This window comes from Hibiscus syriacus, unplaced genomic scaffold, assembly GCF_006381635.1.
Source record: "Hibiscus syriacus cultivar Baekdansim isolate YM2019G1 unplaced genomic scaffold, ASM638163v2 tig00111164_pilon, whole genome shotgun sequence".
Classification (NCBI taxonomy): domain Eukaryota; kingdom Viridiplantae; phylum Streptophyta; class Magnoliopsida; order Malvales; family Malvaceae; genus Hibiscus; species Hibiscus syriacus.
This window is the reverse complement of record NW_024063007.1, coordinates 20,737-34,836: the sequence shown is the minus strand read 5'-3', so window position 1 is coordinate 34,836 and position 14,100 is coordinate 20,737. Positions and strand designations below refer to the sequence as shown.

Here is a 14,100-nt window from a genome sequence, read left to right as displayed (position 1 = left end):
ATAAAAAAATTAGCTTTCAATATTTAAATAGATAGTTATTTTGACTGTAAAATTGTTAGAGTAATTTAGTTTCTAAAATTTAATTTTTAGTTAAAATAATTTTTATTGGATGAAAATCGTTAGTTCAACTATAATTTATACGTGATATTAACGTGATATTTTCATATATGTTTAATTATATCATCAATTAAGTATATATAAAATGTCATGTCAACAACATGAGATAATTGACCACTTAAGTAAGTTCTTCTGATTTAATTAGTTAACAAATATTTTTCAACTAACAAGAATTATTTTTATTTAAAGTAAAAATATTAAATATTAAATGTTAAAATATTTTAAAATAAAAAATATAATATATTAAATATTTATACAAATATTGAAAATTAATTTGATCATTTACGAATTTTAAAATATTTATTAATTAGAGAAAATAAGTTCACAAACCGACACAAAACAAGGACGCCTTCATCCCACCATCCAGAAAGCCACCACATCATCACTCTCTTACCTTTCTTAATATCAACCTGACCTTTGCTCTGTTCTCTCACAAGACGCACTTTCCCGTAGGCATAAACTTCTCTGTCTGAACCAGAAACCTCCATTGTTACATTCCTCAAGCTCCATTGTTTCCACCCTTTTGTTCTCATCAACCATGGCTACTGCTTTACTCCTTTCGCTGCTCATTCTCGCCTTGACTCGCCACTCAAGTAAGCTCTTCACACTATAGGTTCAAGTTGCTTTCTTTTCCCTAGAGAACTCATGTTAGATTTTCTCTTCAGACTATGTTTGATCTTTTTTATAGCAAAAAGAGATTGAATTTGTGTTTTTTTAGCAGGAGCGGTGTGGTGCGTTTGCAAAGACAGTGTAGGTGAAGCAAGCTTGCAGAAGACATTGGACTATGCTTGTGGAAACGGTGCTGACTGTAACCCTATCCGTTCGAACGGACCTTGTTACAACCCCAGCACGGTTAAGGCACACTGCAATTATGCTGTCAACAGCTATTTCCAGAAAAAAGGCCAAGCTCAAGGCTGCTGTGAATTTGCTGGCACCGCTGCTATCACTTCAACCGACCCTAGTAATCTCTTATTTCTAATTAATTATTTGGGTAAACTACATATTTAGTCACCTAAATATGCTTGCAATTTTGTTTAAGTCATCTACTTACTTTTTTTCTACGTTTTTGTCCTCGATCGTCAAAAAAAAGAATGATGCGCGGTTATCAAAACGGAAGTAAAACATAATATCTAGTATGATTTTGAAAACAAATTGAGTGACCCAAATAAAATTACAAAATAGATTAGTTACTAAATATGGAGTTTACCCTAATTATCTTACCAAGGCAGTTCAAACTTTTAAGTATATCAAAACTTGCTCTTTTATTTTTGATTTGGTGATTCTCACTTCTCAGGCTCTAATGGCTGTTCTTACCCCTCTAGTGCCGGTGGCAGGTACGCTGTGAAATTTTCTTTTTTACCATTCTTTTTAACTGTTCATGTTCTATAAATATGGGGGCATTTGCCACTGTTTACCAAATAAATAAGCTTATTTTAGTGTTTTGAGGTTTCCCTCCTAGAAGAAGAAGCTTATTTTAGTGTTTTGAGCTTCCCTCCTAAAAGAAGCTTATTTAGGTGGCTACATTTTGGATGTAGAATTAGTGTAATCATGGGCCATGGTGTATTTATTTTTATATTGTAGGTCCACTTGCATAGATTTAGTCTAAAGTTTTATCGAAGTTGGACCACCTAGTTTTTCAAACATAAAACATTAGATATTAAATATATTCATATTTAACCAACGATCAGCTGATTTATTGATATGAGATACTAGATTTTTTAAGTAAGTTTAAGAGTTCGAATTATGACATTTACAAATGGAGTAAATTGGGTTTAGAGAGTCATTATTATCTTTGTAATATCTAATCTGAATTAATCAATTAATAAATTAGATACCGGTGATTATATTAATATATATATATATATATAGAGAGAGAGAGAGATTTAATCTAGTATCTTTATTTTCACCCATATGGGTGTAATGGGCATGGGCATCCAAAGTTTCTTTCATTGGAGAGGAGTGTAAAAGGCTTTGGCTTTAGCTTTTCTTTATTAACCAAAAGAAAAGAAATTCTTCAACTGTTTTCATTGAGATTTATTTGCAATTCAAAATCCTACCATTTCTGCATCCATTTCCTTTTTCACCTTTGATCTTAATGAGCTCTTTTCTGTCGTTTTTCTATCTTAAAGTTAAAGAGTGAACAGTGTAAAGGGTTATCATATTTTATGCTTTACTTGATGTTTGATGCTTTTACATACTGGTGAGAATTTTATGATGACTTTTGGTCACCTCAAACCCTAATCTAGTGTTTGTTTATTGACGTAATTTTTGACACCGGAAAAGAAAACCAAAAAAGTGTAATCACCGATTTCATGGTGGTGGGGCAATCTCATTGATCCCTTTGAAAATGGACAAACCTCTGCATTGAGACTAGAGCCCTTGTTTTTCCTCTCTTTTATGGAGATTTGTGATGCCTTGAAGGTGGTGCTCATGTTGTCTTTTCTTATACTATTACGTTATATGGGTGCCCAGCTTTCCCCCATTTTTGGGACACGCCCTTCTGCTCTCACTTCATTCGGGTCCTATTGCTTTGGACATGGCATATTGAATCGGATATTCTAACCCTAATTAATAAATATAAGAGAAACTAGCTCTTGTTATATTTTTCATTGCTTTCTGGTAATATATTATATATGGTGACTCGTTCCCCCCCCCTCTTTTCTCTCGGATCAGTAGCACGGGCACGGGCACTGGCACGGGCACTGGCACAGGCACAGGCACTGGCACGGGCACTGGCACAGGCACAGGCACAGGCACTGGCACGGGCACGGGCACTGGCACGGGCACAACACCAACAACTCCGGGGACGAGTACAAATCCATCAATCACCACGCCCACCATGAACCCGAGCACCAACATCCCGAAGGGGGGCACAACACCATATGGTTCAACAACACCAACCGGAGTGTTAGGAGGAGTGGGCACTGGCTTAGGCCCATCCGGAACAACCAGCACGACCAACACCGATTACAGCCATGGAGGGTTTCGGCTTCAACCCATTTATTCCCTGACAACCCTCATGTTTTCAGGCTTAATGCTATTACAGGGTTGACAATAACAATAGACCACCAATATCTTCTATCTAAGGACATGTTAAAGCTATCTAAGGTTTTTATTTTTTTAGTCTTCTTCCCCACATTAGATGAACATGAAAACGGGGATTCTATTTCTATTGAGAGCATGGTTTTTGTGGTGCCCGATGGGTGCATTATCTATTTATTTTCCTTTTCGTGTTTTGATGTAAATCTAGTTCTCTAGGGCTGAAGTAAATTATCAACTAAAACAGAAATTGGCGCCACAAGATTATCCTTCACTTAATTTACTAGTAATTTGGATGTACTAACATTTTAAATTAAACTTTTTGATGCATTTTTCTATAGTTTGATAGAAACCTGGTTTTGGCTCCGGAGGGACAGTAATCACGAATCCTGTTGTAACTAACATGGAAGCTACAATCATCCATGAAAGCAGCAACCATAGTGAATAAATTGTAGTTGAGTTTAGTCATGGTTTATTGGGGTTTATTTGATACCGACAGATATCGATTGATATGAACTTTTAAGTTCGAATTCAAAGTTTTTTTTTATTAAATTGTTTAATTTAATGTTTTTAGAAACGTCTTCGTATGTTCTTAACAATTGTTACGGGTTTAATAACTCCAACTATTTATGTGCATTCAATTGAAATTTGATGTTTCAAAATTTTAGAGAAGTTTACGACAATGAAGTTGAGAGAGAGGACATGATAGTCAATTATGCTTATGAGACGGTCCACAGTGGCTTATGATATGATAATTAGGTTAAATTTGTATTTTTTTTGTCAAGTTCGTGGGCCAAATTGATTTTTTAAAGTTCAAGAGCGTACTTAATTTTTCTAAAAAAATTCAAAAAATTAAATATAAAAAGTACCAAAAATAAAAATTAAATTAATAAAAAATTTAAAATATTCCAATATATTTGGATTAAATTTTTATATTTTAATAAGATGTCATATAGAATTATTGTAAGAGTACCTTTCTATATTATATATATCGTCTTAAAAGTACCATTAAACTTAAATAATTTATTTTAGTTATTTTCATTTAAAAAAATAACCGGGTACAATGTTATGCAAATAATCATATTTTGATGAAGCTTTCACGATACAAGTATCCCATACTTGAGCACCTCTCCTGTAAATGCGAGTAGCACCAGCACGTGATTCAGGAAATGAAAAATAAAACCAGAGTAAGCCCTTGCGACAATTTCTTCCTATTCCATGAATAAGTTCAACGCAGCATTGTTTGGAAGTATCTTGATCCTCTAAAATCGCTTTCATGACACTTTCCTGGCATTCTAAGCTAATCTTTTTGGCGCACTGTTCTATACTTTTAAAGAAACCTGGTTCTGGCTCCGTAGGGAGAGTAAACTTGAATCCAGTTGCAACCACCATGGAAGCTGCGATCATTGACGAGAGCAAAACAACCATAATGGATGAATTTTGGTTAAGTTTAGTCATGGTTTATTTGATGATTCGATGCCGAGAGATGTCAGTTGGTATGGATTTTTGAGTTGGAATCCAAGTCTTTTTATACTAAATTATTTAATCTAATGTTCTTAAAAACGTCTTTGTAATTTCTCAACTATTATTATGAGTTCAGTAACTTTAATTGTTTATTCAATTGAAATTTGATGTTTCAAAATTTTAGAGAAGTAACGACAATGGATTTAGGAGAGCAGGAGATAATTGCTTCTCTAACATCATAAATAATGGTATATGTTACTCTAGTGTAAAGGTGACTATAGAAAACTGACGAACTTATTTCAAGATTGAGATTTAAGAATAATATTTCAAGGATGGATGGAAAGGGGAAGGATGGAGATAAGTTGCTGAGAGAATTATTGGTTCTGGATTTGCTTCCAAATCATTCATTGTGTGATATTTCAGTTGCTGGGTTATGTTGGGGATGCCTTCTGGATGAAGCCGTGGAATTTTTAGAAAATATGCTGGAGAGAGGGATGAACCCAAGTATTGTTGCTTTTAACTTGCTGCATATAGCAGAGCGGGCTTAGAAGAGGATGCCGCCGGAGTCTTTAAATTTATGATGAAATTCAGCCTGACTCCATCATCTTCCACATGTAGTTCTTTGCTCATGGGTTTATCCAGGAAGGGGAGGTTGCCGGAAGCCAGAGAGATCTTGTACAAGATGAAGCATAAGGGTTTTCCAATCAATAGAGTGGCTTTTACTGTGGTTTTGGATGGTTACTTCAGGAAGGGAGATTTCGCAGAGCCTTTTGCTGCACTTGGAACAAAATTCGTGGAACTGAAAGCACCGGGAGAAAGGAGACATAAAGAACAGAGGTATGGAAGCTCTGGTGTCCCCATTCCCCGACATTAGCTGTTGAATGGAAATGAGAAAAGGAATTTGTTCGACATGCTTATTATTTTAATAGTTATTATTCATATGTAAATTTGATACCTTTGCATAAATTGACAGCGGCTGGCTGGCACCATGCTTATTTCTATGGCAGCATGCTGCGCTCGATTGTGCTCAATATCTTCCCTGTTGACTATGAGAACAGAAACCATATCCCCAGCTGAATGGCTAATGGTTGAAATGAATACGTGTCCAGGATCAGATTGTTGCATTTGATTTGGAGTGGTAGTAATGAACACTAAATAAGCTTCGGTTTGGGGTTAGCATGCTGTTAATTTTGATTTTACTGGTATTTATCCCGAAATATCCATACAGATTAATATACTGATGCAGTTAACTTCACAGTCTATGAGCACTAATTGAGCAAGATCTCATTGTATGGATGACTATTTTCATGCTAATAAATTGAAGCACTGGACAGATTGCACAACACAAAAGCAATAGGAGTTCCTCTTCTCTCTTCAACTGTTATATGTTCCTGGATCATTTTTTCTGAAATGAAAGAAGACAAAGTGCAAGAAACTATGAACATTTAAGTTTAGCTATTATATTTAAGATGAATGGGAGCTTGAAAAGTACTTATACATCTTTTTCAAAGTTAATAGTTTTCTTGCTTCTTAATCACATTTTAGGAGGCCACATGTGCGGATTGGTTTGGGGAAGACTCCACAAATGCTGAATCACAGAGGGAGGATATCATACCTACAAGCAAAAACAAGAGAAGCCCTTTGGATGCGGATTTATTTGGTTCAGCTTGTTATACTTTTCGGCATGGGCAGTCTCATTGTTAGGAAATAAACCGAGTACGAGTAATTTCTCTATAGCCAGATTAGTGAGAATACGAAATAAAAGCGGAAAAATAATACCCGAAAAATTGATAACGGAGTTCAGCCAATTGTGCTTACGTCTCCGGACTGCTGCAGATCTTTTACTGAAGAGAAAAATTATAAGTGTTTACAAAACACACTTGAGAGAGAACTGGAAGATTTTGGGATGATTTTGAAGCTAAATGAGCTAGGGTATTTATAGTTGAAACTTAGGGACTAATCTTGTGAAAATACCCTAAAGTTCAATGACTCAAAATAATTATCCCATGCCTAAAATTCAAAGAAATGGGCTGCCTAACTTTGAAATCAAAGCAGCCCCCTTTTTGACTAATTAAAAGCAGCCGGTGGCTTTTTAATTTTCAATAATCTCCCACTTGAAGACTGATTTTAATCTGTCTTCACACCTCGATCGATGCAGCAGCATTTCTGGTCTTGTTATTCTAACATGCCAATTAAAGCTGAACACAACTTCAGTTTGTCCGTAGTCACCGTCTTTGTCAACATGTCTGCCGGATTTTGAGCTCCACTAATCTTTTCAAGTTTCAAAATCCCATCTTCCAGAAGATACCGGATAAAATGATATCGCAATTGTATGTGCTTCGTTCTGGAATGAAAAGACGGATTCTTTGCTAGATGGATAGCACTTTGACTGTCGCAATATAAGACATTGTTTTCTTGTTTCTTGCCTAACTCTTCCAAGAAACTTTGGAGCCAAACCATCTCCTTGCTGGCTTCCGTAACATCGACATATTCTGCTTCAGTTGTGGAGAGAGCAACTATCTTCTGTAGTTGAGAAACCCAACTCACTGCGGTTCCTCCTAGAGTATAGACATACCCTGTAGTGCTTTTTCTGATGTCGACATTTCCGGCTAAGTCATCATCTACATAGCCTGTCAATATCGTATCTCCACCTTTGAAACAAAGTGCTTTGTTTGTGGTACCCCGTAGATATCTGAGGATCCATTTGACTGCTTCCCAGTGTACCTTGCCCGGATTATTCATGTATCTGCTAACAGCTCCCACTGCTTGAGCAATATCTGGTCTGGTACAAACCATGGCATACATTAGACTTCCAATTGTTGAGGCATACGTCACCTTCACCATGTGCGCACGTTCTTCCTCCGTCTTTGGTGACTGTTCTTTGGAGAGTCTAAAATGAACACCTAAAGGTGTACTTACTGGTTTAGCATCTTGCATGTTGAACCTGGAGAGTACTTTATTGATGTACTCAGCCTGTGATAACATCAAAGTCCCTGACTTTGTGTCTCTCTTGATCCTCATCCCAAGAATCTACTTTGCAGTGCCCAGATCCTTCATAGCAAACTGCTTCGACAATTTTTGCTTCAAGTTTATGATCTCTTGCATGTTTGAGCCTGCAACGAGCATGTCATCAACATACAACAATAAAATAATGAAGCTATTGTCGAACCTCTTGATGTAGCAACAATGATCTGCTTGGCATCTGGTAAAACCACTGCTACCCATGAAACTATCGAACTTCTTGTACCACTGTCTAGGAGCTTGTTTTAAACCATACAAGCTCTTCTTCAACCTGCATACCAGGTTTTTCTTTCCTACCTCTATGAAGTCTTCTGGCTGCCTCATATAGATTTCTTCCTCCAAATCACCATGAAGGAAAGCTGTCTTTACATCTAACTGCTCAAGATGTAAATTCTCTGCAGCTACAATTTTCAACACCAGTCTGATTGTAGACAGTTTTACGACTTGAGAGAAAATTTCATTGTAGTCAATACCTTTTTTTTGCTGAAAACCTTTGACTACCAATCTTGCTTTGTAGCGTTTGCTCCCATCATGCTCTTCTTTGATCCTGTAAATCCACTTGTTGTGGAGCGCTTTCTTGCCTGGTGGTAACTCAGTTAATTCTCATGTCTGATTTGACATAAGCGAATCCATCTCATCTTTCATGGAAGACTCCCACTTGACTGAATCCTCCACTTGCATTGCTTCATCATAGCACTCTGGTTCACCATTGTCAGTCAGCAACAAGTAGTGCAAAGAAGGCGAATACCGTTGGGTTGGTTTAGGAATTCTGGAGGAGCGTCTCAGTTCTGGTGTGCCTGGTTCTTCTTGAACTGCTTCTGGACTGATCTGAACATCATTTCCAGAAATCTCCTCGAACTCAGCAAATTCCTTTGTTTCAGCCTCGGTATTACTTGATTCTGCGGTTGACTTGTCTTTGTACATCACATTCTCATTGAAAATGACGTCTCTGCTTCTGATGATCTTCTGATTTTCGTAGTCCCAAAACCGGTAACCGAACTCATCACCACCGTAACCAACAAAGACACATTTGTTGGACTTGGCATCAAGTTTACTTCTTTCAGCAGAGTTTATGTGTACATAAGAAATACAACCAAACACTCTTAAGTGTGAAAGGTTTATTTCTTTCTTGCTCCAAGCTTCCTCTGGTATTCCACCATCCAAAGGAACTGAGGGCCCATGGTTGATCAGGTAAGCTGCAGTGTTGATAGCTTCAGCCCATAGAAATTTGGGCAATCCGGCATGTATTCTCATGCTTCTGGCACGTTCATTCAGAGTTCTATTCATGCACTCTGCTACGCCATTCTGTTGCGGTGTTATGGGAACTGTTGTCTCCATCTTGATCCCATTGTTTGCGCAGAAATCTCTGAATCTATTGTCTCTGTACTCTCCTCCATTGTCAGACCTCAACCGCTTGACTTTCAAACCAGTCTCATTTTCCACCATGACCTTCCATTTTCTGAAGGTATCGAAGACTTCTGATTTCTTCTTTAGAAAATAAACCCATACCTTCCTTGTTGAGTCATCGATGAAGGTGACATAATATAGTGAGCCTGCAAGAGATGAAACTGGGGATGGTCCCCATACATCAGTATGAATCAATTCTAACCTTTCTGCCTTGGGAGTCTTGCCAATCTTTGTAAAACTGACTTTATTTTGTTTGCCAAAGATGCAATCCTCGCATAGTCCGACATCTACATTCTTTAGATCCAGCAGCTTCCCTTTTGACAGAAGTATCTTCATTCCTTTCTCGCTCATATGGCCAAGCCTTTGGTGCCATAGGTTTGATTTTCCATCAGCATCTGCTACTGTAATGATATTCTCTAAGTTTGAGGTTACATAGAGAGTACCAGTCTTCTTACCACGAGCAATGACAAGTGCTCCTTTGGTAATCTTCCATTCACAGCCTGAAAAGGTTGTACTATATCCTTCTCCATCAAGCTGTCCAACAGAAATCAGATTTCTTTTGAGGCCAGGAATATGTCTCACTCCTGTCAGCTTCTAGGTGGTCTGGTTTGGCAGCTTTAGTCGGATATCTCCTTTTCCGACGATCTTCAAGGTTTCATCATCAGCAAGATGAACCTTCCCAAAATCACCACTGACATAGTTCTCCATGATTTCTTGGCATGGGGTGGAGTGGAAAGATGCCCCTGAATCCAAGATCAATGATTCAATCGGACTGTTGACGCTTAGAATCATGGCATCACCTGTCTCCTCTGTCACGTTGGCAGATTCCTGTGCACCGGTATCTTTCTTCAGTGCTCGACAATCTCTTTTAAAGTGACCTTTCTTGCCACAATTATAACAGGTAAAATCTTTCTTTCCCATTCTGGATTTTTCCCGTCTGGATTTTGATCTGCCACGATTTGAATATCTTTCTGAAGTTCTTCCTCTAGACTCCGTGTGCAAGGCTGAGGAGGTTGATGCTTCACCCGATTCTCTCCGTCGAATTTCTTCACTCAATACCAGATCCCGAACATCGTTGAATTTCAATTTGATGTTTCCCGACGAGCTGCTGACTGCTGTAATAGTAGCATTCCAACTGTCTGGTAGAGATGATAAGAGAATTAAAGCTCGAACTTCATCATCGAACTCAATTTCCACTGAACTCAACTGGGTTGTGATTGTGTTGAGTTCATTTAGGTGTTGTGCCACCGATGCCCCTTCCGTCATCCGCAAATTGAATAATCGCCTCATCAAATGAACTTTGTTTGAGGTCGATGGCTTCTCATACATACTGGAGAGAGCCGCCATAAGACCCGCCGTGGTCTTTTCCTTTGCTATGTTGAAAGCAACATTGCGGGATAACGTCAGTCGGATAACTCCGAGGGCTTGTTTGTCGAGAAGAGCCCAATCTTCATCCTTCATGCCCTCTGGTTGCTTTCTTGAGAGGGGTTGATATAGATTTTTCTGGTACAGAAAATCTTCGATCTGCATCTTCCAAAAGCCAAAGTCCGCACCATCGAACTTTTCAATTTTCACATTCCCTTCGTCTGCAGCCATCGCTCCCACTCGAATCTGGCTTCTTTGAATCGTTTTTGACAATTTCTGCGAACCGCCGTGTATTTGAACACCTCAGTCGACAAATTCGTATCACCGACAAAATTTCACTATTCACGAAATTCACTATTCACGTGAATAGTAACCTCGCAGAAAAATTGGCAAAATTCACAACCAAAAGCTCTGATACTAGTTGTTAGGAAATAAACCGAGTACGAGTAATTTCCCTATAGCCAGATTAGTGAGAATACGAAATAAAAACGGAAAAATAATACCCGAAAAATTGATAACGGAGTTCAGCCAATTGTGCTTACGTCTCCGGACTGCTGCAGATCTTTTACTGAATAGAAAAATTACAAGTGTTTACAAAACACACTTGAGAGAGAACTGTAAGATTTTGGGATGATTTTGAAGCTAAATGAGCTAGGGTATTTATAGTTGAAACTTAGGGACTAATCTGTGAAAATACCCTAAAGTTCAATGACTCAAAATAATTATCCCATACCTAAAATTCAAAGAAATGAGCTGCCTAACTTTGAAATCAAAGCAGCCCCTTTTTGACTAATTAAAAGCAGCCGGTGGCTTTTTAATTTTCAACACTCATAAACTATATGGTGATCTAACTCGAGTAGATGCTCGTTTGGACATATTGTCACACTCATCATTTGCCATAAGGGTTATTCTAGACTAATCTCTATTATCTCCCAGGGAAAACAAAAAAAATATCTTTCAACAGCAGGTAATTTTGTCCATACCCTGCTTGATTGTTTTATTTATTTATTTTAGTGGGAACCCATAGATAGATATATGGTGGATTTGCATCGGTTGTTTTTGTCACAAATCTCCTGCATGCTCTGTTAAATTGGATTTTCCTTGTGGGATATCATCAACTCTGGAATCAGTTGAAGAAATCTTAATGCAGCTGATCTTCTAACATACCATTTTGCCGATTAAAATGATGCTGAGGATCTTCTTCTAAATGCACCATTTCGTATTAAATGAAACACGAGAGCAGAAAGCAAATCTACGGGGAGAAAGACGCAATCCAGTATCTAGAGCAATTTTATAAGAAAAGCACTCAAGTCCAAATCCAACATTGACTGGAATAGATGGAGCCACTTACATATTACATCTAACTCATTCTTTACAAAACTGTTACACGAGAGGAAAGCTAAAATTTATTAGAAAATAAGGTGCCTTCACCATTACCATAACCATTCTCTTTCCATGCTAGGAGGGATTTTCTTCCCAGCATGCATGTATGCACGATTTCATTACAGTCTCTTGATGAAAAGAACCATGACTGCAAGTAGATGACATGACGGTATAAAACACAACCATTTGAAATGAAAGTCGTATCTTTCTTCTATCTAATGCATTTTCAAATATCACTCCATGGGAATGATGTCACCGTTATTATGATGCATTTGCTTTTGGACTTGTATTATTCTTGATGCATTGCCTGCTCTATAAGCTGCTGCTGTGTTCACTCACTCTCTCATCTACCTTGCCCACATCATTACCTTTCTCTGATGCCTTTCAAGCCTCCTCCACGTAACATCAAAAAGAAATCAGGAAAATTATGTCGCATTCCAGAGCATTATTCATACCAAAAAACACAAGCCATGGAAAATTTGAGCAATTTTCAAGTGACTGAAGTCTTCAATGTATTAGGCATCTCTTTGGATGATGAGAGTTGTAAAACTTGGGCTCCTCCTCCCATTACCATTTGAACTACTGGAAAAAGAAATAACAAGCAAAATTCTAGCGAAAATAGAAAAGATGCTTTCTTGATACTTGGATCGAGGATAATATATATCTTCACATTTGGGACAGTAGATTTTCCCAGTACTTGAACGGGGGATATCTGACTGACCAACTGGTAGACATGGTTGTTCACAGCAGTAAACTCTTGGGCATCTCCCAAAGTCATAGCTTTTGTATTTCTCCAACTGAAATTCAAGTTGCAAACACAGCTTAAAATATGACAAAAGCCAACATAATGAAGTAAAAGAAAGAACCGGAGAAACGACAAGAAGTTTACCATAGCAGATATTCCCTTGCCATTTAGTATGTAACGGACATACATAAGACCATATAACATCTCAGCTGCCGATACAAACAATTCATTGTCTTCTTCGGTCACCTATAAAACCCAAAAGTCATCTACTCAATGGCAAAAATAATGTGCGCTGACGGTAAAATTCAAAAGAGAAAACTTTTCAATAAAACAAGCACTGTTTCGAGCAAGTATTGGTTTCTGTGTGAATGACCAGAAAGATAAGACTACAGTTAAAATTCTACGTACTACCAAAAAAGTCACAATCCCTGGGTAAAGAAGTAACATAACCAGTTATGATACCATATATTAATATTAACATTCTGTGAGTTATAAGTCAGTCAACAGTCATATTATATAGGTCATAATTAATAAAACTACCAAAGTTAACACCGCTGTCTTATATCTTATTTCCCAGAAAACTTTTAGTTACCATCTGAAATTCTTTCCAGGCCAAACCAAAATACTCATGCCAAAGCAAAAAGAAGATTTATGTATTCATGGATCGAGGAGGAAAAAAATTCTAGTAATGACTGGTTTACAATTTGGAAAATAATAGAACAGACCATGTGTGAATAATGAATCGACAAACAACATTCATATGCTGCAATCCAAGTCAATGAAATGCTTACCATGAGAAGTTTCAACGTCCAGAATTAAATCAAGTGCATATTCATAGTACGGAACTTGACTGCTCAACCCACAAAGATTGAAGTCATCTTAAATGTATTCATCATCAACTTCACGGAAAAACTCATTGCCTCGCAAATTACAAAACCTTGAGATCCAAGACATGTCGTCTCCATCAGAACCACTAACATCAGATTCTTCACTGTATGTTTCAGATTGCTCTGCAATCATGAACAGTAATAGCAGGTAATTGAGAACAATCTCACATTTAGTACTTGCTTATCAATATCATTATCGTTGACCAAGATAGTTTCTGTTGTGTCCTACTTAAAAACTTGACAAGATGATTAAAAGAAACGAATTATAACTAGCGAAAACATGTTAATACTAAGATTTATCATCAGGGTTCTTTTAAAAATAGCTTAAGAGGACATGGCACAACCGCACAAAGCTTTAAATTAATGAAATAGAAAATAGAACGAAACGCATCAACTTTGAAAACTTTCCGGTCTGGAAATACAAGCATGCGTGTGTGTTTGAGCGTACAACTACCAACAAACTATTTTCAGCAAAACCAAAATTACAAGAAGTTGGCTTTACCAATGCACTGGTCTACTAAGATGAGGGGAAAAGGCAATAAAAGAAGTTTTCCCCCCTAAAAGCACAAGTAAAAAAAATTATTTTATTCAAATTTGATAAGTACCATCCTCTGAATACTCATTTTGTTTTGCTTTAAAAATCCTTGTGGAAAAAAAATTTTCACGTTATTT

At 37.3% G+C, this 14,100-nt stretch overlaps 1 protein-coding gene and 1 long non-coding RNA gene across 3 annotated transcripts; one reads left to right on the top strand and one right to left on the bottom strand.

Moving 5' to 3' along the window:
* Window positions 1–530: 530 nt before the first annotated feature.
* Window positions 531–3,415, top strand: LOC120155125 (PLASMODESMATA CALLOSE-BINDING PROTEIN 2-like). Of its 2 annotated transcripts, none has more exons than XM_039166695.1 (4): window positions 531–710; window positions 839–1,078; window positions 1,412–1,447; window positions 2,871–3,415. In XM_039166695.1, exons 1-4 carry the CDS (start codon window positions 656–658, stop codon window positions 3,167–3,169), a joined length of 630 nt encoding a protein of 209 aa, XP_039022626.1. In that variant the 5' UTR covers window positions 531–655; the 3' UTR covers window positions 3,170–3,415. The 2 variants fall into 2 exon arrangements, with proteins under 2 accessions (XP_039022626.1, XP_039022625.1); XM_039166694.1 differs by having other exon boundaries at window positions 836–1,078.
* A 2,923-nt stretch (window positions 3,416–6,338) lies between these two features.
* Window positions 6,339–12,739, bottom strand: LOC120155126. Its single transcript, XR_005518944.1, has 3 exons — window positions 12,686–12,739; window positions 12,377–12,593; window positions 6,339–6,349 (listed from the first exon to the last, which is right to left on the bottom strand). It is a non-coding gene; the product is annotated as an uncharacterized LOC120155126 (long non-coding RNA).
* Between the last annotated feature and the right edge of the window lie 1,361 nt (window positions 12,740–14,100).